Below are 26,572 nucleotides of genomic sequence, written 5' to 3' on the forward strand. Positions count from 1 at the left end.
TAAAATAAAATAAAATTAAATTATATCAAAATAAATGAATTAAAATAGAAAAGTGAAATGAAGTTTTAAATTATCGGCTTAAGTCGAATAAAAGAAATTTATATTTATATTAAATGGTGTTACTACAATATAGCTAAACATTTCGAACTTCCTTTATAAAAATCGAAATTGCATCAGCATTTCGTAGTATTATCTTTATTTGAAGAGTATTATGTGATAAATAGCTAATTATAAGAGGTTTCCAATCTAAGATTTCTTATCGATTTATTTCATACAATTCCTACTGATTTGAAGAAAAAACTTTAAAACCAGTCACTAAATATTAAATAAAAAACCAATAAAAGTTTTGTATACGAGAAATAACATGTAAAGTTTTATATAACACAACTATAAATAGTTTTTTACTATAATTTAAATATTTTTCAGCTGCTAATTGTTATGAAACACTAAATTTTGTAAAACTAAAAACACTTGCGTATTTTTTAATATGTAATAACATTATAATATTGCATCTAATATGTTTACAATGCAAATTAATTTGTTCCGAATAGAAGCATTAACTCGCATAATGTATGCATATACATATGTACATATATACATACATGCCTTCAAACATATTTTGATCCGTTATTTTATTGTTTTCGGACCCACAAAATTTGGCAAACAAAAGCATTAACCGTTCGCTCGTGTAAACAAATCTACATATAACTATTTATGCACTCACATGCTAACCTATTGCCAAATAAAATTTTATAACACAAGCAATTGAATCATAATATATGCAAATGAAACAAAAAGTGTTGATTTGTTGTTGTTGTTATAGGAAAACTAAGTTTTGCCCCAAAGTGTGGCATATTGGCAAAATAATGTCATCAAAGCCACCGCGTGCCACAAAAGCGGTAACTTGTGTATTATAAATATATTTATATTTGTGTATGTATGTATGTGTGTAAAATACTCGTACTCGGCGTTATTTTGCGTTGAAAGTTTCAACTAATTTGCAACGAAATATTATTATTGGACCAACCACTTAAATTTTCAATAACTCTGCACAGCCATTAACTTTTATTCAAAGTTATGTTTATGTTTTCTTAAAAAGTCGTATATTTCCATATAACCTTCGAATGCAAGTTTTGTTTTTTCCGGTTTTATTACGTATAAATAAGTACATACATATGTATGAAAGTATGTATGTTACAAAAATATATTGAATGAACATATTAAATTAAATTTTTAGAAGCTCAGCAGTTTTGAAGTTGTATCACAGAAAAACCGACACATTATTTATAAATAAATTTAAAACCACAATTTTGGCGTAACTTTTCTGGAAAATGCCTAAATAGCAGTGTGTCTAACATTGTATAAAGCTGAAATCACATCACTCTAGATTTCTAAAAATTTTTTGAATGACAAAAATTTATTTAATAATATTTTAATAATTATTCCTCTAGACAAGATATTCCATATGTGTACAAACAATCCGCGGGAAGTCCCAAAGCAGCGTGCCAAATAAGAAAATTTTTGGTTTGTTCCAAAATTTTTTTTTTGTTTAAAGAAGTTAGGTAATCTAGGACTATTTACAAAAGGTTGAATATATCTTTAAGCCTAAAGATATTTTAAGGTCCCAAAATCATTATTCAATTGATAGAAAAGTGTAAAAACTGTCTTAGCGCTTAAATCTTTGAACGAGTTTTTCTCGAAACTGTATTTTCAAATCGGACGACGATATTGCTCGGCGACTATTGCTTAACTACCTTAAATTTAGCTGTAGCTTCCTTGTAACATTATCAAATAAACAACATACAATATTTTTTTTTAAATTCAAGCTTCTCTTTACAAAACCGCCATTTCGAGAAAAAATTATATAAAGACTTACGCACTTCAATATCATCTAGATAAATACTTTTTTTCTGAATCATCGTCGCCCGTTGAGGCGTTCTTGAAAAAGATGAATTCAAAGATTGACCCTGAAGCCGCTATTAAAATAACATTTTCATTCAAATTTTTTTATGCACTCAAATATAATATAAACAAGTAAGGAAAGCCTAAGTTCGGATGTAACCGAACATTTTATACTGTCGCAAAGTCAAATGGTATACTCGTTTGAGATTTCTTTGTGGATTGACTGATATTTTCGGCGTGGTTGTAGTCCGATTTCGCCCACTTTCGCACTATGACATAGAAACATGAAAAGAACGTTATGCACCGAATTTGGTTGAAAACGGTTGAGCAGATCTCAAGATATGGGTTTTCACCTAAAAGTGGGCTGTGCCACGCCCACTGACTAATTTTGAACGCGGTTTCTATAAAGCCAATTTATACCATCTCAGAGATAAAATTTAATGTCTCTGGCGTGTTGAGTGCTTGATTTATCGCGCTTTTAGTAGTTTTTAACAGTACCGTTATATGGGGAGTGGGCGGAGTTGCCACCCGATTTCAACTATTTTCACAAGGTCAAAAGAAGTGCTAAAAATATTTGCTTCCAGTGAATTTTGTTATTATAGCATTAGCTGTTTAGGAGATATGCACATTAAACCTATTAGAGGCGGGACCACGCCTACTTTAAAAAAAAAATTAACTGCAGATGCCCCTCCCTTATGTGATCCTGTGTACCAAATAACAGTCTTGTATCTTATTGCGGAGCTTAGTTATGGCAAGTTATTTGTTTTTGATTAATGGCGTTTTGTGGGCGTGGCAGTGGTCCGATTACGCCCATCTGCAATACCAACCGTCTCACGGTACCAAGAAACATGTCTACCAAGTTTCATAAAGATATCTCAATTTTTACTCAAGTTAGAGCTTGCACGGACGGACGGACGGACGGACAGACAGTCACCCGGATTTCAACTCGTCTCTTCATCCTGATCATTTATATATATATAACCCTATATCTAACTCGATTAGTTTTAGGTGATACAAACAACCGTTAGGTGAACAAAACTATTATACTCTGTAGCAACAGGTTGCGAGAGTATAAAAATGGCTGAAAAAGAAAAATTCGATCCCGTTCCCCTTACTCCTAGAATGTCAAAGTTAAAAAAAATTCTCGAGAACTTCTAACAAATAGTAGAATTTTTTAATACTAATATTAATAAATATATTCTGGGCAGTAGTTTTGGCATATCGATATATTAGGTTTGACAAGAAATTTAAAATAATCAGCGTAACGGGCTGAGTCAATTTAGCCATGCCCGTCTGTTTTTGAGATATCATTGCACCCGTCCTTTTATCCTCAAGAAGCTCTTCATTTATCGATGTGGGAATACTAAAGGGTATAGCTGCCATATTATATCGATCAATGTAATGAAAGTCTGTGTATGGAAAACTTTTGCTATAATATAATCTCTGAAAACATATGCCATACAAGTTGACCGATGCAAAATCTAACCTTGTGTGGAAATTTTCAAACATTTCATATTTTCGCAAGTAAAGTGATATATGGGATTTGCCTATAAGTTTTAATTAAATATAGGAAGTATTGCATTCCTTTTTTACAATCACAGGCAAGAAGATATACCGTTATTAGAAATATATTTTTTCAGAATTTCACTAAAATTTATTACATATTCATCGAATAATAGAAGTCCCCCGCAAGTTCGAAAATATTTATATCAGCACAAAAGTATTCTCCCCGAATTTTAATATAAAGAACTAGAACTCACAGTTTGGCCGATATTTTAGGTAAAAAATCAACCGAATGCATTGGGGTCCATATACTTGGTGTTTGGGTCCTTGAAAAATAATAGCTCGGTTTCGACAATTTTTAGCATAACATTAAATATCTTAGGAGCACTACTTGTGCAAAGTTGTATCCCGATATATTTATTGGTGTTTGCTCCTATAAAATTCTTCCGCACTATATTGGTTGTGACATTTAATGCTTGTGGCGCATTTATTCAGTGAGTTATCGCACTTTTAGTAGTTTTCAACCAAACCGTTATATAAGGGGAGTGGGCGTGTTTAATATATGATTTTACCCATTTTCGTAGCGTATGAATAAGTGCTAAAAATCTGCTGCACACCAAGTTTGGTTAACTTTAGCGATTTGTAAGATACTTGTATGTACATTAAACCATTTAGAGGTTTTGTAAGTTTTTGCCAACAGATGTCCTTTGCAATCTCATCATATATATAATTCTCTATCTATTTCGATTAGTTTTAGATGATAAAAACAACCGTTAGGTCAACAAAACTATTATGTTCTGTAACAACATGTTGGGAAAGTATAAAAACAACATGAACAGCAATATATCAATATACCATTATAGAGCCCATAGTACACATACATATATGATCACCATAATCTACCACCAAGTGCTTATTTCTGATTTTTATCCACAATCTATTGAACCAAAGTTTATCTATTTCGGAGGCAAATGAGTTCAATCAGCAATCATGCATGTGCTCACACACACACACACACATTAACAGTTTGACCATTGTGGCGTTTTTATGGTTTTTATAGTTTTTCTATAAAGACATACCATATAGGTATAATATATAACATATACTTTTTTACACATATGTATACTCTAAGTATAAATGCCTGTGTGTGTGTGTGTGTGAAATCTAAGCCACACACAAAAATCACTTAGGTGGCAATGAACGCTTAGAAATAATTCTAATAATATATATAATATAAAGTGATGGCTGATAATAGATATCTCTATTTGTATGTTTTGGAAAGATGTAATAAAAATTCTAGCAAATCATGTCCAGTCAACCGAAATCCCTGAAATACTATTTCACGCACGCTATGAGTGTTTGCTTATTTGCATTTAAGTATCCTCTAAAAGAACAACAAATAAAAAGAAATATGAAACATACTTAAAGTAAAATAAAAAAAAAATAGTTTGATTTTTACATTTCAATAATCAGGTCAATAATCTGCTATTTGAGTATTGTAAACATGCTAAAAAGTATTAATCCAGTACGTGTGTGTTTTTTTCGAGCTTGTACTTGTATTTGCATATAGTAAACTCTCGTCCACCAGCTTAACAATGCAGAGTCCACCAAAACACAATAATTTTGTGCGGATTAGCAAAACCAAGCAGTCTAGCTGGCCTCTAAGGTTGTTCACCAGCGTTTGGGCAACAAACACACACATACACACATACATATATGCATATATTTTCAAAGAGGCTTATAAGCATGCAAGTAGATTTTATACACTTGCCTTCATTTAGGTATGAACTGTATGAAAATTTCGACGCTTAGCTCATTGCATATTAACGCACAGTGAGTCCAATAACTCTGCGGCACTTTGATATAAAAATATATGTATACTTTTTGTAAGCATGTATTATAATTCGCTCCAGACAAATCAACTAATTTAGTTGAAAATGAGTTGCTTGGAGTTCAAGCAGCGTCTGTGTGTGTTGTTGTTCGCGTTTTCAGCTCATTTTCGGAATGTTGCTACAATTTGTAACACTAACACATACACACATATGTGAATATGCATGTATATGCTAGCTATGTATGTAATGTGGTTGTTTATGAATACGCGCCTAAGTAAATATAACTGCGATATCAGCATTTCTAATATTTTTATGCGTGTCCTAAGTTGGTAAATGTTTGCTGCGAACAGCAAATATTAAGCTATTTTGTGGCAGCGTGTAAGGCCGCTAGGTTCTGTTTACTTTTTTGTTTTTACAATTTTTTTGGTATAATTTGCAGCATGTTCTTGTGGTCTTGCCGCTCGCTCAACACGATTGCATACCATTTTTTATGGGCTTTTCAAAATTTTCAAGACTTTTATTACATTATTTTGCTTTAGAGTGCCAAACACATTTATCACGCACACAAGCAAATACAAAAACACACACATATATATATACATATATATATATAGAAATACAAAAAATAAGCGTTTATGTGTGTTGTTTCCATAAAAGCAGTTACATCCAGCGTGTGTTAACCCTTTGTGCACTCATGCTGTTGATCACTCATACGCCCTGGCATACGCTGTCACGCACATCCTTTTTGCTGTCGTTGTTTGCACTGAATTACTGAATTTTTTCGATATACTCTCGTTTAAATATAATAGATAATGCAAGTGTGCTTGGAAGTTTGTGAAATTCGCAGAGCAAAGTTTTTATAACGTTTTGCACGAGTTTTTCATGAGGCATGTTAGTTTGCAATATTTTGTGCAAATGCTTATTCAATTAGTTGCATCATTGTCTTGTGCGGGTGATTTGTGTTGTTATTTAAATTTTATTTTTGTTTTAAGAGAAATTAATTGCTGAAGAAACTTGAAATTTCTTCTCTAGTGCTTGCAACATCGTTGGTGAGTCTTTATTAAAACTTTAAAGCCTCATTAGGATCTGAAAAGCACGAGAAGTTCATATAGCTATATTTTGTTCGGTATCCTTCAACATTTTACTTACACCTTCCATATTTCGATTTTTTAATAGAATTTCATTTTTAAATATCATTATTTTTTATAAATCATTTCACGAGTTTCTTTTGGTATAATTTACATGTATAGTTAGAACTCCTGTTATCGGTATTACTTTGATACTAAGAGCTGTAAGAAGTTTTAAATTTGTATGAACAATGCCACAATCGCTCGTTAGGAAACGTTTTAGTTTTGTCTAAGACCATCTTTAGCCGGTTTTCAGTAGTTCTGTTTGTATTTGGTTAAGTTCGGCTGAAATTCTGTATTTTTACAATACATACATACCTAGCTATATGCATGTGTATGTAGTATTCAACTACTGGTAGGATCTTCTGATCATATAATAAATTCAAATTAAGTATTGGGTCTATAACTATACGGTATGTTTTTTTTGCAAAATTTAAACGTATATTTAAGAAAAACATGTACAATAGTATTATTCAAAGTATTGAATGGCTGAAGCTGTTATATTTTTCCATCTTTATGGCAATTTGTGAATTTCATCCCTAAAGAACTGCGCCGGATGGCGGTCAATAATTATTGTCTCTTTTATAGTCACGAATTCCGGTCGTTCTTCGGCAATAACTCCCCTCAAATTGATGCGTTGTTGTCTGTAGCGTACCTCATTATTGGTTTGACCTAGTTTAAGAAGCATAATATAGCATAATATAGCAAGCATTTCCGATTCTACCAAATACAAAGCCTTAGTTGGGGTACCCAGTTTCTTTGGTTTTGAATGTATCCGGTTACTATCAAACGTTTTGAAATTCCAGTTCCTCATCTTCAAACGTTTTTGGCCGCCTAGGATGTTTTTCGTCTTCTAAGCCAAAACCATCATTTTTAAATCGGATTTCCACTAGAGCCAAAAAAAAAACGATGACTTTCGGCTGAGGTTTTTTCTTGGTAAAGTAATGAAGAAGAACTCCCCTCAAAAATGCTTTTATTCAGGCAAAAAGTTAGACATATTTGAGTGAAAAAAAATTATTGTTGTGTACGCTTCAAATGAATGACATATAATGAAGAAGACGTGCAAAACGAGAAGCTTTAAATGCGCTCTATTAGAATTTGTATTAAAGGTACATTATTTATTCATTAATATCATTTTATTACCTTAATAATTCAGTTCAGCCTGAATAAGAAATCTGTAAACTGTGTATATATTAAATAAAAACTACATAGTACATACCTAGTTCCGTATAATTTAGACAGAGTTCAGTCTAAGCTAACTGAAACTGAAATTACGATTAAATCCCTAACATTGGCAAATTCCAGAGAATTATCTAATATAGATATTTAAAGTTCAAAGTTAATTCTAAAATATTTAGCCATTGATGTTTACGGACAAACATCACAATTATGTTAAATTTCGAAAACATTCTGCTGGGTTATTACTCATTAAATAACGTCATAAGAAATTTATACTTAATTTTGTAGACTGCCTGGTTGCCGACTAAATTGCAAGAAAGATGCTTAACTGGCTCAAGCAGTTATTTAGATAGGATAGAGTTCATAAGGTGTTAAAAAGCTGAAATTAACTTAAAACAAGAGAAAGAGTTTTTGATCAGTTGCATTTTCTCACATTTGTTTTGAACGTCTTGATTTTATTTAAAAAATTCATTGGAAAACCTTAAAAGTTTAAAGCCACCTTTGAATTTCTGATGGGTCTCATTTTTTATGGCATCATTGAGTTCGAAGCCAAGGGGCGATTGTCTGTCAAGATATTTCTTCTGCCTTTGATCGTGACGGCTAGATCGTAGCCTTTGATCGTGATGGGGTAGGTGTGTCTATTAGCTTTGTTTTCATTTTCTTATTGTACTGCCTATTAAAAGGTTCAATAATTCTTCTCAAGTTTGCCTCAGCTAAGTTATAATATTATACATACTTACCTTTATCAACCAATCAAAGCAACTTTTTTCGTGAATTCAAAACCAATTTAAAATTTTTATTGTAATGTTTTGAATCACATATTCGACTCTTCTTGATGCTTATTGTTAAAAGACAGTTAAAACTTACATAAATATAAATTAATAAAATATACCATATATATGTATGTACGTATAATTTCTTATTCTGCTATAAGCATTTACAACCAGCTAAACTAAACTATAATTTCATTTTGATACATTTTTAATATATACAAACAAGTAATGTATAAGCTGTAGGCATACATTAGTGCTCGGTACAATCGAACTACATCGCTATGCATTTGTGTATGTATGTGTGTAAATAGTGGGACACAGCCATTTTCCGTAATTTTGCAATCACGGGCATAATTAAACTCGCTTCTTCTCGCTACCGTACAATCTCGCTACAATAAATTCAACAGCATTAAAACAACTATTTCCTAATAACATTACGCTTGGCAAAAGTCTCATTTAAGCATATTGCAGTTTTTACAACAACTAAGCCGACAGATAGTTTAACAACAACAACTCGTATAATACAATGCTAATAAGAGTTTATGCACTAAGTTGACAGGCGAACAATAAGTAAAGGCGCCAGCACTTAGAATTAAACTTTTTTTTTTGTCTAGTTTGATTTTCGTTTTAACACTCAAAAGTTTAGTGAGAATACGTAATAGCGAGGTGTGGCGGGAAATAGACTGTGAAATGGCAGAACTATTCTAATTCTTAAATACTAGTTGTCGCTTTTATTGTGCACTTCTTTGTGCTATTTTCGTATGCGTCCGTAATTTGAAAATCGGCAGGCGCTTCACGTTGACAATTTTTATGACAGTTTGAACGCAACTGTGTTAGTTGGAGCAATTCTCAGCAACAAAGATTTGGGAGTGAAAGTTTTTAGCGCCTCGTGGTGTTTTGAAAATGTACATTTTATGTCTCACTTGTGGATTTTGGATGGCGGAGAGTCTTTAGTTCACGTTCGGAAAAGTGTTTCAAAAGTCATACCATAGCAAATATTCTTTAACGGTTTAAATTTAAATGTTACAGATAAGTTTATTTGAAATTTCTGAACGATTTAAATTTACGTGTAACATTTATATAAGCTGCTAAAACGCTGCCAAAATAATCGATAGTACTAGGAAGTTAAAAAGAGCCAAAATTGCGAGTAAAGTACATATATGGACCTGTATACTAAATATCGATTAATAAAATATAAACTCGAGATACCGCTACGTGTTCCCCAAGTCGGAAAAGACATTATAATTATAATGTTTCGCGAATACCTCTGTTACCTCCTTATGCGGTCAGATAAATGTTAAATTAGCTTAAAAATATTATAACTATTGCTTTATTGTTACACTAACTTAGTCACTAACTAAAACACACGTCTTCGGGGCGAAACATTCTCACGTTACTGAGTTAATAGAAACCGAAGAAAAATAAAAAGTAAATAAACCTAACATTAAAATATTATATATACGGTTATAATAAATTGTCTTGTGAGAGCGTTAAATATCTTTTACTTTCACTCTTCGCTCTTGCTGAGGATTGCCATTTACATATGCCGCACTTCAAACGGGGTTTGGGTGTAATTTTGGTTAATGTTATGGCATTTGTAGCGACACGATTGTCTGACTAGGGATTTCTTACAATTTATTTTACTGCTGTATTTAAGCAAATGTGACGCATGGAAGCGACGCGACAAGACACTACAAATCTACAATGGCAAGACATATGTATACTAAATGTACATACATTGCTGAGAAATATATGCGTTTTGTGTGGTTAATGGGTCGGTTAGATGTGACAACAAATTGCGGAGATAAGTGGCCCAACACACTGATGGGACAGATTGCTTAGATGATTTAGACAACTCACACTTTTTATGATGAAATGAAGTTGGGGAATAGATCGTAAATATTGGTGTGAACCTTGTTCGTGCCACTTGGTGCAGCTTTGAGGTTGAAGCCTTGCATGTGAATATGTGAGAAGAAAATATAGAAGCAACTACGTATATATGTACATGTGGATTTGAGTGCATAGAAGAAATGTGTCGCCATCTGGTCTTGGTGACCGGACGAACGCCGTGTTCACTGAACTTCACAAGTAGAACAGAGCGCTGCAGCCTAATGCCTCTATGTGCGTGCGTGGGAGTGTGTGCAGGCTTACTATTCCGTTCACAATTTTTGGCCCATCATTTCGACATTAAGCGTTGATTCCAGCATTGCTGGCGACGCAGAGGATATGCTACGCATTAGTGGCATATGCGGTGTGGGCGTACCGGTTGGCGTACATGTGTGAGTGTGAGTTGTAGCGATGCTCTCCTGGCGCGACCTACTGCTGCCACCTGCACCCGACACGCCACCAGCACCAACATGTCGCCCATTCAGCTCCTTTTTACGAGCACGCCAATGAAAAATGCCAGTGAGTGTTTCAAAGGGTTTATGTGGCCGTCCGCCATATGCGTTACGCGCGTGTGTTTTCTTACCGTTTTCGTAGGTCGTAAACGGTGAGCTAGGCACATTAGGCATATTGGCGGAGCTGCGCATTAGCTCAGCGCGTGGCATCGACTTGGCCAACAATGTGTCCTGGTCACGTCGACTGATTATTCGCGAAAGTTTGAGACGTTTACGTGCCGGTCCATGCACGTCCAATTCCGCTACTGAGTTCACAGGCTGTATGGTCGGCGCTAGTTGAGCGCCAGGCATTCGGGACATTGTCAGACTATTCGGTGTATCGGGCTCAGCTAGTTCCGAATCAAGTTCACCTATACAAAAGGAGTCGTCTTGTTTATACTGACTCGCGCTGCTGTCCCACTCTTGCGAGTTAATCGACATGTGATCGTCGCCGAGTGGTCGCGCATTACGCGCTGCATGTGCCATACTACTGTTAATGACGGAGCGACGCAAATTGTCACTACGGTTGCAATTTATGGCTGAAGGCTGCGGATGACCGAGACAAAAATTATGCGCACTGCCCAATTCTATGTCGAGTAGAATATTGCTATCGGCACCATTGGAACGTTGCGACAGTTGAGATTGCAGCATGCGATGGTGTTGTTTTGTTGCGGTCGCTGCAGTTATACCATTTACTTGATTTTCAACGATTTCCTTTCGTTTGGTGAGAGTTGTTGTCAGCGGGGATTGCGAGCCAATGGAGGTATAACGAGAACGATGTGATGAATGACGACTAACACTGTTGCCACCCATTCCACCGCTGCTGTTGATTGTGGTCGTCGTTGTTGTTGTTCGGATGCTATCCTGAAGAGAGAGATGATGTCTTTGGTCACGACAATGTAAATGCATAACTCGGTAAGAGTGGTAGTGATCGAGAGCATTGTTATTCACCGTTGTATGTAGACGCATGGAACCATTCTGTCGCAGCAGAGCGCTGTAGTTGCGACTTTGACTCTGAGAGCGGCCGGGAAATCCGAATTGACGAGCTAGAGTTACCTACGAAATGATTTATTTTAATACATTAAGTTATAAAGTGAGATTTTTCCATCAATTCTTAAATAAATAGTTGTTTCTCGATCTGAGAGTAGTCGGACTGCGAAGCTGCTACGAATTATGGGGATTAATTTGGTTGGTGAAATAAATGGGATGAGATGTGATGGATAGAGGTTGAAAATAATAAAAATATACGGTATTAAATAACACGAGGTGATATTTAGGAAACAGAATTGATGAAAATATATAAGATGTGATGAAATGAAAGGAGACGCAATGAGATTAGTTGATACAAATAACACGACACGAGATTAAATTGTTAAAATAATATAGAATATATATCTCCCTTATGCCTACAATATAAAAGCGTTTAACTTGGCATATGTATGTAACATTTCTTTCCACTCGTGCTTTTCACCCATCCGACATAACATTTAACTTAGCTCACCTTAAAAGCATCACGGAATTTGTGACTCATGATGTTGTACAGCAACGGATTGATGCAGGTCGATAGGTAATACAACACACCGGATGTGAGGTCGACAGCTTCGAAGACATCTTTGAACAGTTTCGATTCAATGTTCGCGCTGCTGCCATACACAGCCATCAGGCGTTGCGCGTGGAAGGGCGCCCAGCAGAGGAAGAACGCCACTGCAACGGCAACTGTTGTACGCGAAAATGATGAAAACATTTGTAAAGAACGCGTAATGTGAGAAGAGAAAAGCAAAAAGGAAAAACACAAAATGGAAGAAACCAAAAGAAAAAAAAACACATACAAACAAGTAATCATGCAAAAATGTGCATACATACATATAATTAAATTTCATTTGATAAAATTGTTCGATGTTCAAAATATAGCTGTCCCAATAAACAACAAATCTACATAATTTAGAAAACACATTGTGCCATACATATGTACATGCCATTTTTGACTATTTACAAGGCAGCGCTAGATATGAGAATCAAAATGTTAAGGAGAGTGTTAGGTATAAAGTGGGTTAGAATAAAGATGCGTGAATCTTCGGTAATGGCAAGAAGGCCCCTATGTTTCGTACATTAAATACCATACAGGGGTGGATTTTCGAAGAGATTGTTGATACCAATCTGTTCACACATCATTCAGGCATCGCGTGTTTGGGCAACATTAGCAGAAACAAATAATCATCCCCCGTCTTTAACCTCAGTTCTCAGTCTTCTAAAGAAAAATTGTAAATTATTTATGTTACAGGTGCCTTAAAGGGACTGCTTTCTAAAGTTAATAGGTTACGCGCCCACTTGTGGAATACATAACTGCATGATTCCTACTGAGAAAAGGCAAAACGTCTTCGAGTTGATGTGGCAAGCGATTGCGCTACCGATCGCTTGCTGTTTATTAATTGACTTAAGCGGGTTTGTTATTTCGACGCCAACACAAAATTTGTTTAGCCCTACTGAACTCAACATATATTGGCATTTGGATTGGTTTGCTGTGCCAGCTTTTATTTGGAGTGTTTATGTGATGTTTAAAATTTTTAAGCGCAAATTTAATAACTTACAAATTACTACTGAGATATTTTCTATTAAAAGACGTAGTTTCAGTAAACTTATTGAAAAATGTACGTCATAAAAATGTGTATCATAAAAAATTAGGAAATTTTAAGTTTCTGAAATTAATACTTTGTATTTGACGACTAAGATGTGTTCTATTCGCCTTAGACTAAACAAAATTTTTAAATCAAATCTCACTAACCATTTTATTAATCAACACCAATTACTTACCCAACATTCTGATCACACGACTTTGAGCACTGATTCCACGATGCACATCCAGACTACGTCTCGGCACCGCCTGCAGTAAGCGACTTCGTTTCAACTTTATACCAATCAGGACATAGAGGACACAAATTGCCGTCATGGGACCGCCAAAGAAGATAAAACCCGACACAGCGAAAACATGCTCGACGAAATGATTGCCAATCTGTGAATCGGTAAAGATAGCACACACACTTAAATTTTTAAAGTTTAATGAAGAAATCACATGTAAAAGAAAGGTGACGTTAATAGCCACCACACTACCACTCATCCCGGAATGGCCTTTTTGAACTTACCGTGCATGAGGTGCCGCCCTGCTCGGAGACAACAGAGAATTGCATCGCCTGCGGCAGGGCGAGTAGCAGCGCCGCCACCCAAATGGCGAATATGAACTTGATGGCGCGCGATAGCTTCGACATGGTGTGCTGTCTGCAAGTAAGCGACAAAGAGTGGAAAGGAAAAATAGAGTGAAAAGAGTTCAATTGGAGTGTAGGAAATTCAGAACTTAAGGCTACAACAAAATAAATCTATAAATATAATATATAAAAATATTCAAAGTCCAAGTACACGCGTATGTGTGAATCAAAGTGAAAATCGCGAGGGCGCAACATTGTGTGGTGTTCACTAAAGATTGGCAAGCGTATCGCTACAATTAATCAGAAAATTTATCAGTTGAAACTCAAAAAGTAAAGTTAAATAAAATCCAAAAATTACATTGGCTTCAACGGTAAATGCGAGAGAGCTCCACCTTTTATTCTCTTCTTCTTATACTTTTTCTTACTTTCATTTTAACTTATTAAAAAAGGCTTACCTCATTAAGAAAACATAAACTATTTCAATTGTAAAAAATAAAATAGAGGTAAATTATAAGTGTGAGCTGGAAAAGAAAAAAATAAAACCGTTAGTCATTATACATCGACTTTTACTCACCGAAATGGATGACATATCGCTATGTAACGTTCAACGGTAAATGCCGTTATCGTGAGAACGGTTGCATTGGTGGCTGTCTCTGCTAAAACACTACCAAGTATGCAAATTGCATCGCCAAATGGGAAGGCATTCGGGTACCAATAACTGTAAACGTCTTGAGGTGCACCTAAAGAAGAAAGATTATTATTGAAATCGTATTTGCTCTTACTAAGGTTATAGGTCATAAAACGAACAGGAACGAAAAGGGACAGCTATAGAGATTCTCTAAGTTTTAAAGTATAAGCCAGAGGCCAACACTATACAATTACTGTGAAGTGTAACTTCTCTGATCTACATAAAATCATCAAATTTGTTCGTGTATGTTGGAATATATCGGTGTTTTTATAGACGCGTGGTTTTAATACGGCAATACTTTTTTCGGAGTTGATTTTTTTGACAGCTCTTACATAATTTATACTTAGTTTGGTTTACCATTTCATAATAAACGGATTTACTCCGGAACAGCATTTACCAATTGTGCATCTTTGTTAACAAAATACAAACCCTTATGTGTATTTATTATCAAGCTAAATTTTGGCCATAACATTAAATTTTATATATTTGATTTTTTCTTGAAAACCACATGTCGAAGAAGACACCTTCATATTATAATTTTTCAACCAACCCAAAGTTATGAATGAGTCATAAACAGTGACCCGGTTTTACTATGCAGTAAGTGATTTATGAAGTAAACATGAAAATATGTCTGTATGTTTTTAAAAGTGCTGATCAAATTTTTTTCACATTGTTAAGGACTCCTGACACTCTAATTAAATGAAATGCCGTTGTTTATATTTATGCTTAGGTTGCTCTGATATTATGTACTTGCAACTATTTTTTATAGTTTCTCCAAAGGACTTTACATGAGAAAGCAATAACTATGCTATTATCAGATTGCGTCTTTTTTTTCAGTCGTAAAACCTTTCGCTTTCGGCCCCTATATTGTTCTGCCAGTCTACTGCATTTATACCAGATGCTTGTTCTTCAAGTTTCAAACCTCCGAATTCAAATAAGACAAAACAGTTTCGTCGAGAAATATATTCGAAGAGAATCAAATTGTGGGCAACATTTGGTTTAAATTCTGATTTCATCATAAAAAACTCAATTAATCAGAAAAACAAACGTAACGGGATAAACAGTTAATTTAAACTACCTTTGAAAAGCATAATAATCATAAGTAAAGTGACAAAATCGAATGCTTAAATAATTTTATGCTATGTACACCATCAAACTCATAAAGTATCGCCTTTTTTGATCGCAGCAATATACTCTAAAAATCATTAGGCTTATAGCGAATCGGACTTTATTGTGATTCCATTGTTTTGTTTCCCAATTATTTTCTAAATGTTTATATATTTCTAACCTCTTTAAAGGTTATGTGTAACAAATGCAACTCACCTGACAGCAGCAACATCAAATCCGACACAGCCAAGTTGAAGAGATAGAAATTGGTCGCGGTGTGCATAAATTTATTTCGCGAGATAACAATGCAGGTAATGAGATTACCCAATACACCAGCCACGAAAATGATGGCGTAGAAGACGGTAAGCGTTATCAGTGCGGACATGGGGAGCTGCTGCTGCGGCAACTCCCAGGTCTGATTGAGCTGCGCAGTGTTTAGCAGATCCGTTAGGTTCTCCGTCGATATATTCAGAGTCAATGACATATTCTGCTTGAATGCCTCGCTCTGCAACAATTGCTGTAGGTCCACCACGGAGGACGAGTCAAAGGCAAAGAGCGGCGAATTGGAGTAGTACGCTTGACTTATGAGGATATCCTCATCGAGCATTAACACTTCGTCAGATGTTGAGGCGCTTGCCAAAGTGCTGGCGGCAATGGTAGCTGTTGCCAGTTGAGGGCGCCAAAATACGTGGGAAAACATCTTGTTTGACAAAAGGGGATATATGTTGCGCTGGCTGGGGTGGTGCTTAGTTGCTGGTGTGAAATTTCATTTTCGGTAATAGGCGCGTGGCGTTGGCTGTAAGAAAGTAAAAAGTGCTTTATTTAATATTTATGCATTTATGTGTAGAAACTGAGATCGAATTTCGAGCTTCATTGAGGTTGATAGAATATTGAGTCAGTAGGCGGGGCAAACGGAAACATTGTAGATTTTAAGGCTTTGTGAATTCTTTAAATTTATTTTTTCATGCAAATAATGTGCCACAGATATTTAAATTGATAAAAATGTATTTTCTCCTTTGCGGTAATTTAATGCGTCTGACTTTTTGCCTTTTTGTGGTTGGTTTTCTGTGGCAAGCATTCAACAGGAACAAAACATATATTTGGGCTTCGACTTTAATACTGGAGAGTTTTACTTTTTCCAAATTTTTCAACATACTGAACTCATGCATGCTGTAAATTTAGTAGAATGAAAGAAAAGCGAAAGTTAAAAGTTTACAATACTTCGGCATTGCGGAAACTCTCACACACACCAACGATGCAATGGAGCAGAAGTTAAAATTACTTTGCCATGTATTGTAGTGCATTTGCAAAATAACAAAAAAGAAAAAGGCAGAGACAATAATTCACGTGGTATGTATGGTGAAGTGTGCGGATACACCATGGAAAATTCAAAGCTATTCTGGTATTGTGAATCACAGCTAATGTAAAATTGGAGAACGATGGAGTACAAAGCAAAAGAAAAAATTCAAATATTTTATCAGTTCTCCCATCGATTGACTGAACTTTTGCATTAAAACAAATTTAGATATAATTTTTTTAGAGGTATATGAAATAAATATCTTGGTTCATGTATAAATTAAAATAAAATGCACATAAACAATAAAATACATTTACTTATATACATAATTATTCACTAAACAGATTGAATGAATAAAAACTGAGTTTTATTAATAAGGCAATACGATCTCTATAATACACAATAAACAAATTTAAACAGTAAAATCAAGTAGCAAGTTTAACTAATAAAACATTATACACCCATAAATATTTTCTTGGGGACTTAGCTCTAACTCTAACTCTAACTCTAACTCTAACTCTAACTCTAACTCTAACTCTAACTCTAACTCTAACTCTAACTCTAACTCTAACTCTAACTCTAACTCTAACTCTAACTCTAACTCTAACTCTAACTCTAACTCTAACTCTAACTCTAACTCTAACTCTAACTCTAACTCTAACTCTAACTCTAACTTGAACTCTAACTCTAACTCTAACTCTAACTTTAACTCTAACTCTAACTCTAACTCTAGCTCTAGCTCTACTCTAACTCTAAAAGAAATACTCATAAAACCTTTGCCGTTCATTGTCCTTGAAAGGAGCTGAACTTTGAAATTACTATGTGGTTACAAATATTTGTAAACTAGTGAAGGACAAATAAACATTAAACATTACTCACACACTCGAAGTTTAGCATGCTCTGTCATTGCTGATAATGCATACGCGTAGGTATGTGAATACGAGTATGCAGCTCATACATACATACATATCCGAATATATTAAAAATTCACCTTAGAACTTTTCTAACACTTTTTTTCCTCTGACAATTAACGACTTACGGTCGTCTCTCTCCCTTTCTCTCTCTCTCTTTTTATGAGAGTATGAGTTTAATTTCATGCGAAAAACGGATTTTCGTTGGGTGCTCAGGTGTTAAGGCTGCTTTACGAGAGAAAGTCATTCTCTATCTCCTACACTCCCCGCTGTGCTCTGCGGTACATTCGAGTCCTAACACTTAAGGCTAATTGCAATTGTTCGCCGTAATGTGCTGCTCTACGGTCGAAATTAGAACTAAGCTGTTTCGTTTCATTACTTGGAATTTTCGGTCATACGGTACTTTAGAATTTGGCTGGCGTATCACACAAAATGAACAAGGATTATGCAAGGCGCCTGATAATTTCATGGTGTTTTAAACAAATTAATAAATGTAAACCCTCCAGCGCAGCCCTCACGTAATTCAGACTGTCAATTCTAGTTGAGCCGGTGAAGTCACAAAAAGTTCAAACTGTGGTGTGGCCGTAAATGAGTTTGTTACAAGAAGGGGCCTCAGTTTAGCTTCTACGCCACAACTCAACCAATTTTCTTAAATTTCATTACAGGAAATGGCGAATTTATAATTTATTCTAAGAAAAGCATTATCACAAGTGAGTAGTTAGCGAGAGTTTTGCCGTTAAGGAAAAAAAAAATAACAGTTTATCTAATAAATATTAGTATTAGAATATGTGAATGCTTTGAAAAAACTAATCATAAACAGTTCTGGATGAGGTGTAAATAAACATCAATTTAATTCAATGGTTTTTGGGTAAAATTTAAATACATATAAAGTCACGTGACATAAACAATGTTCACGTGTTTGGGACTTAAAATCGATTCTAATAAATATATTGCTTTATATCAATTCCTACGTTATCATATAAAAAATGTGACATAAAATAATAAGATTGAATAGATGTACTATTTTTTTATTATTATTTTTTTATTAGTGGTAAACAATTGATGACTTCCTAAAACTTCAAAATTAATTATATGAAAACGGTTTTAGTTTACCTATGTCCAAATATAAGTAGATATGTATATATATATTATATACTGATTATTTTATTGAAAACTTTTGCGTTATTTAAAATTCATCAATTAATGTGACTTTTCATATGAGAAATCAAACCTTAAGAACAATAAGCCTTAGTATTAATGGTAAATATAGTTCTTTTTATGTGATAACTCTTTTTCTCTCTCTTGTCTGATTTCATAATATTAAAGGCACTAGAGAAGCGTTAAATAAATCGCAATAAAATATTTGAATCATAAATAAATCATTATCTGTAAATTTTTGAAGTTGATTTAAAATAAATGAAAAATAACCATAATTTAGACGGTCATTTACATGCACATATCCGGAGAATTGCTAATTTATTGGTAAACAATTTTATAGCGATTGAACGATAGAAAAATGGCACTTGTGTGCCTGCAATTATGTTTACTTAAGCGAGGGTGTAAATACACATCAATGAACTCTTTTTTTTCCATGTGCTTATATTTATGTGGGTATATACAATACTATATCTCTGTCGCTTTTTCCATTCAGCTTGCAACCGAATTTTATGGGACTGACTATGACCAGAAATGACCTGGCAAAAGCAATAAATTGAAGATGCGGTTCGCGTTGTGAGCATAAATCACTTAACGGTTATTAGGAGGACTGAGAGCAACGATTTAGCAGAATGGATACAGTCTGGGACTTATAAAAAATACACACATACCGCAGTACATATATACAAACATACGTTTTTTTTACTGAGCATCACATTTTAATCAAATAGATTGATTATGCAATTCATTATACAATATTTATAACCTCATGACAGTGTGGAAACTCATTTCCAAAAATACCAAGTTCATAGAAAAGACGCGGACTGGGGTCAATACAATCTCATTGTTTATCGACATGTCTATTTTCTGTTATGAGATGTGATTTTTCTACAAACGCTTTATTCTATCCTATTTATAACACTTTTTATTGAATTTTCTTAGACGAAGCTAGGTGAAAATGCTGAAAATATGGGCAAATAAATAAACATCTGAAAGCATACGCGAAATCAATAATGAACTTTGACCTTTAGCTTGCATGTGAGTAAAACCATACTACAAGGCGTGCCTTAAAAATGGCCGCCAACCGGACTCTTCAAAATAAATTTGCGCCAAATAGGAATATAAAAAATTCTGTTATTCTGTTTTGCCGAATATATAACAATTAAGATTTATTAGCCTATATTTGGTAAAGTGATATATACCTATGAACATATGCTAGACTTAGCTGTCAATTATTTTGAGGCGAGCTTTTCTTGAGGTGAAAAACCACTTTTATTCGCCACTTATAGGAACATAGTTGGAAATTCGGTCCATAAAGTTTTTTTTGCGTTAACTCATGTTGCACCCATACATCGAACCTCTTTTGCTCTAAACGATTTACTATTCAATGGTTTGCTCCTAGGTAATTGAAAGAGTGGTTATGTGGCGAGCGGACTCGATATTTTCGACAATTGATCTTTCAGAGCTTGGTGCATCTTTGTTCAAAATTTGCATCAAATTACAGAAACGGAATCAATGATACCGAAATCGCGTATGACTCCTACAGTAACAGGATCATAAGCACTATTCACATTTCTGGCCGCCTGGCTTGCTTTTTCTTGATTTTCCAAGAAAAACTACAATATAATTCGTATTTTCTCTTTGCCGGCGTCCATCTTTGACGCAGACTCAAACAATACTGTGATAGCTTGATCACAAAACTGTCTGAGAAGTTGTTTAAGTGCGAAGTGTTATCTTTCTATACAACGGGAGGCCCCGATAACTTAACGAAAATAATAGATTTGTTTGTAGTAGACCTTATACATTGTATTTAGTATTTGCTGCAATTAGCTTGAGTTGAAGGACAAACATGAGCATTAGGGTGGAGCGACATTTTTTTTGTTTTGCTTAGCCTGGGGGTAAAATTTGTGGATTATAAAAAAATTAAATTTTTGTTAAAAATTTTTTTTTTTTAACATCTGCCGCTTACTCACTTTTAAAGTAAATTTCGAGTTAAAATTTTTTTAAAAGAAAAAAAATTTTTTTTGGTTTAAACTCTTTACGTTTATATAAAAATTACCGAATTTGACGGTTTCTGACTTAAAATTTATTTTAACGCTTAAGGAAAGATTGTTGTAATTTAAGACTTTTTTTAAAACTCCAATAATGATCACAAAAAATTTTGTAAGTTGACAACTTGTAATTGGCCAGAAAGAGGACTCTCCACTCCTTCTAGAATACTTATCAAAAACTTTTTACGAAATAAAAATTTTAACTCGAAATGTACTTTAAAAGTGATGGGCTAGATGTTAAAATTTTTTTTTCAAAAATACGAAATAAAAATTTTAACTCGAAATGTACTTTAAAAGTGATGGGCTAGATGTTAAAATTTTTTTTTTCAAACATTTTATTTTTTTATAATCTACAAATTCTACACATCAATGAAGTTCAATATCAGCGTTCAATTTTCTGTATCCAGCACATATCCATATAATGTATGCTAAGTAAGTTAATCCGGCTGCAGATGTCAAAGTTTGAGGCAATGGCCTATCGTTAATATCTATAATTTACATACACGTGCGACAAAAAATAAATAAATACAATTTTACACGACATCTATAATATATAACAGAACCTAGTTAGTTTTTTTTAGAGAGTTGAGGTCTTGCTTGTATAGTTGCTGTATTAGTTATAAAAAAATGCTTCTTATGGTATCCAGGTTCGAATAAGATCTAATGTCAACTAACAGTAGTTATGTAACCGTTTGATTTTGCGGTATTTTGTTGCAATTTGTTTTAGTATTAACATAATTTACAAATGTATTCTAAATTTATTTACTAAGCCCATGACAGCCAAGGTGTATGACCCCAAATACTCTGCGTGTGCTTAAATACGAGTGCATAACAAGCAGGCATACCTTGTCTATATGCTAAGCGTGCTCTCTGTTAATATCTATAGCTAGCGTGTTAATATTACGAATATGCATACACATATATATATGCAATTACTACCAGAGTATTTGAGTGTTGTTACCCAGATGTGTGTTTTGCATATCGTTGCCTTTGTTGTTATTTTCGCTTTTCTGGCCTTAAGTACTTGAACTGTACTATTACATGAAAAACCTGAGAAATATCTTGAATAACACAAGAACTTGCCACCCGCACCCACAATGCATTAGAAAAATGCAAATTAATTGGAGATCAAAATACCGACTCATTTTAGCCATCTTGTGGCTTAAATAGCGAAAGTTTAAAGTATTTTCAGCAGACAACTAAATGGTTTGGCATTTTTGTTGAACGCCCAAAGATTATACATACTCGAAAACACTTCTGTTTAGAAAAAATGAGCAAGTGTTGGCCGCCACACTGATATTTGTATGAGTTATGGAGAAGAGATCAGCTCCGGTTGATACTTGAAGGTGTCTGATATTATTTGTATTAACACCAAATTCTATATAGAAATTAAATTTCAGCTATTTCTATCAAAAAGAAGCTTTCTAAATTTACATAACTATTTTATTGTTTGCAGTTAATTTTGCAACAATCTTCTGTAGTAAATACTATTGTAGCTTGTGCTTAGAAAAACTGAAATCCACAAAAACACAAACTGATATACTCATATACATATGAAAGACGAGAATCTTTTTAATTACAAATCACTAGCAGCTGCACGTGCTCACTAACTTATCGCCAACTGTGCTGATTTATCGTTTTAATCGGAAACAGTGAACGTATACAAGTACATATTAACGGCTAATCAACAATAAAAACAACATAATAAAAATAGAAAAAACTTTAGTAAAATCAGAGACTTCAGCTAAGTGGCTGTGAGCTTTGCGTGCATCGAAGACAAAAACATGAATAAATTACCTAGTTCTAATAAGTATTTATTGCATTTGTATATAATACATTTTTATTAATGCGCTACCTGAAAAGAGCACAATAAAATTCTATTGGTGATTGGTTAGAAACAGAAACCGATAGATCCGCATGTTTGTATAACTAATGAATTTATTTTTAGATGATACTTCGGGGTCTGAAATATTTTCTAATACTATCACTATTTTACTTACATCTACTGTGCTATGTACAGGTTGTTTGAAAAGTTTTTGCGCTCGAAATAAAAAAAAATGTTTATGGTACGTAATACATTTTTTTATTCCATATAATTTTCCTTAACTTCAATACATTTATTCTAATGTTTCTCCAATAAATTTATGCCATCCCTATATCGACTTTTCGGGAGATCTGCAAAATACCGGAAGCTCTGCTATTATTTTTTTTTGTGCTGCAAACCAGGTCTTTTCTCACGAACTTTTTCATCCAGCTGATCCAAAAGGCTGCAATAATTTTCAGAGTTGCTTGTTTTATATTTTACTAAACAACCAGTCACTTCAGTCCACTGTAAACGTTCTTGTTTCAATTTAGGATCATGGTGGTAGATCCAAGGCTCACCCATAATTATAAAGCGACGTAAGAAATCGGTTATATTCTGTTTACAACGCTGCAAATTATGCTGAGCAATTTTTTTTCTCTCCAGTTGGCTTGTAAACAAAGAATTAATTGACAGAATGACTTTCAACTTTGCATGTGTTCTCACGACAGATGTACCAACTTGAGAAAAAAGATTTGAAGCTAGTAGAGCTATTTCTTGGCGAGATAAATCAACTTTTCAACCAACCTGTACATATACATGCCTGTACATGCAATACTGTTTCATATCTACTGGAGCTTTTGTGATAATTTATGTCGCTCGTGACATCTGCTTCAACGCTATCAAACATATCGATTGATAGTAATGAGGTTTGAGATCTTGATAATTTTATTTATGTATCTCCCATTCTGTGTATATATACAAGTAGGTACATGTAGTTATGTATGCATATCCAATCCTTCTTCCCCAAGTAGAATTTTACGATAAGTTGAGTTGAAGTTTAACAACTTATTAAAATTAATAATAGAAAGGAAAATATGTGAATTAGTAAAAAACGAAATCTGAAAAAATAAGGAAGTTCTAAGCGCGGTGGAAGCGAACGTTTTACACTTTCGCGATTAGAAAAGATCGAAGGCGGGAAATACATTTAAGTGTTGGGCAAACTATGAAGCAAATAAATCCCTTTAATTTCATAAAGTTACCACATACTATTTTGACCAATCAAAACGTTTTAAAATCAGCTATATAGGGTATATTGGGGGCAGAGGGAGGGGCTTGTTGCATTCACCTTTGATATTGCTCAGGTATACTCCAGAAAATATCTTGAAGCTATTTTATAAAGATAACTTACGCACACTGACGGACATATTCGCCATATAGTTTGTTAAAGTTATAAAAATCATTATATGAAGTATATGTATGCTGCTAAATTTTATAATCCGATTTCACACATTTTCGGCATTAAATTATAGTATATTCAAGATTATATGTTCAGCTAATTTTGCTTAGATATCTTGCTTAAATCTTGATATTAGGTATGTGGGGTAAGGTAAGTACTGATCTGATTTTACCATGTTTGTAATCAAGCTACACCATTATCAGGAACATATTCTCTGCCACGCGCTTAGCATCTGACTTAACCCATTTTACACTTAATAAATAAATGTTAGAAGAACTTTCTTTTAGCAAGTTTGTTTTAAATAGCTTAGTGCTTTGGGAGATATTCCGCGGCGAGTCGAGCATAATTTTTAAACATTTTCAAAGATGTGCCTCTTCACAGTGATATCTTGTACGAAATAACGGGTTTGTACCTTAATTTAGAGCTTAGTTATGGCTCTTTACATGCTTTTGCTTAACCCCTTGCGTGCGAAAGAACACATGTAATAAGTTGCATAAAGATACCTTAATTTTTACTTAAATTATCGCTTGTAAAGATGGACAGATCGAAGAACGGAGGAACAGATACTCGGAATTCAACTCGTCTTGTCATCCTTATCAATTATATATACATAACTATATATATATATTTCGATGTTTTAGCTGTTAAAAACGACCGTTAAATGAACAAAACTATTATACTTTGTAGCAACATGTTGCGAGAGTATAAAAAATACTGATTAAGTTCATGAGCAAAAACAAAGCATTAAGAAAAAAATAATACAATAGTAAATACTAAAATCACTAGAAACTAAAAATCATGAGGATTGGAATATGAGTAGATAATTAACTAGTAGCTTCACTAGCAGCAGGCTGATGGTTTGATTGAAAGGTATTTATATTTACACGTCATGTTTATTACATATGGAGCTTTATTTCATACAAATTTTCGAATAATAAATGTAAAATAAATAATTAACCTTTTTTTAGCTATGGTTACGTATACGCACTGGAGTGCAGCATTGGCTTCGAGGTAGATAAGTACGTGTATGTGTGTTTGTGTGTACTATACAGCCGAATTTAATTATTCTGTTTCCGAAAACAATAAAATTAAATGAGGCATGCAAACAAATTTTGCCGCTCACTTGCACACACACATTCATGAACATGTCAGGTAGTGTGTGTGTGTTCAGATGCACATAGACGCTAATGTAAATAAAATATGCAAATGCAATGCCATAGTGCCATAATGGAGAGAGGTTCTAAATAGAATTGCGCTTAAATATTACCTCGTAGCTACGCGAAAACGAGTGTACGCCTCGAAAAATTTACAAATGCCGAGCAGATGTAATAAGTTTAGCGAAGTACAATTGTATTTAAATTGCAAGCCATTCTTGACCCCGCGTATAATTTGACTCATATGTAGCATCAATCACTTACATACCAGATATACTGCACAAGTTTGCAGATGTGTCTGCTCACAGCGATTATGTATGTGTGGCTCATTGGCTTCAAAATGAGCTAACACCACGCTCAGCTGGCACGGGACAGCATTAGTATTCAACTGCGCGAGCTGTCCAACCAACAACAACAATAAGAACCGGAGACCAACGGTTCACAATTGGTTCACAATTTAGAGAACACAATGGTGATTTGGTACTTTGAAACCACACATGCATAAAACATTAGCGTGGATCTATGTATAAACGAGTCCTTATAAATGTATTATGTATACGAGATGCAATAATTGCGTTAGATTTAACATCTGCACTTACCAATGCATATGAAAATATTTGTATGTATATACCAAAATGTAAATGTAAATATTTAAAATTGCATATCTCGCATTGCTGTTAAGTGTCTTTGCACATTCATGTCAATACTTCTACATTACTTTACAACTCACAATATTCCAGCAAATTAGCATTTATATTGCAGATAGAAACACGCTTGCGATACAAAATGTGAATATATATGTAGTTTATATATGGCTTATATAATAAAAATCGTAGGATATATATATGTATACATACTTGTACATATGTCCTAACCTCAAGTCAAACTTTGCTGCAATTGTTGAACAAAATGTACCTTAAAATATTTGAGAACATGCTATATTAACACATACATCCATTCATGAACACATGAATACACTTCTGCTAGTTTCTTGTTTTATCTTCAGTCTATCTGCAGATCCACTACAAATCGTTACAGATCCCTTTGAGCGTTAT

General features: G+C 34.0%; 1 protein-coding gene across 2 annotated transcripts in view; it reads right to left on the reverse strand.

Annotated features, from left to right (window-relative positions):
* Window positions 1–8,361: 8,361 nt before the first annotated feature.
* Window positions 8,362–26,572, reverse strand: part of LOC106614783 (uncharacterized) — a 36,042-nt gene continuing 17,831 nt past the window's right edge. Inside the window, exons 3-9 of one of the 2 annotated variants that reach the window (XM_070106088.1) lie at window positions 15,906–16,485; window positions 14,469–14,634; window positions 13,835–13,967; window positions 13,506–13,704; window positions 12,196–12,410; window positions 11,646–11,750; window positions 8,362–11,558 (exon numbers count right to left, since the gene is read on the reverse strand). In XM_070106088.1, coding sequence (XP_069962189.1) covers window positions 10,476–11,558; window positions 11,646–11,750; window positions 12,196–12,410; window positions 13,506–13,704; window positions 13,835–13,967; window positions 14,469–14,634; window positions 15,906–16,389 — 2,385 coding nt within the window. In that variant the 5' untranslated portion in view covers window positions 16,390–16,485 and the 3' untranslated portion in view covers window positions 8,362–10,475. Of the gene's footprint in view, window positions 11,751–12,195; window positions 12,411–13,505; window positions 13,705–13,834; window positions 13,968–14,468; window positions 14,635–15,905; window positions 16,486–26,572 lie in introns of both variants that reach the window. The other variant, XM_070106087.1, reaches the window with a different exon arrangement.

This window comes from Bactrocera oleae, chromosome 2 (assembly GCF_042242935.1).
Source record: "Bactrocera oleae isolate idBacOlea1 chromosome 2, idBacOlea1, whole genome shotgun sequence".
NCBI lineage: Eukaryota > Metazoa > Arthropoda > Insecta > Diptera > Tephritidae > Bactrocera > Bactrocera oleae.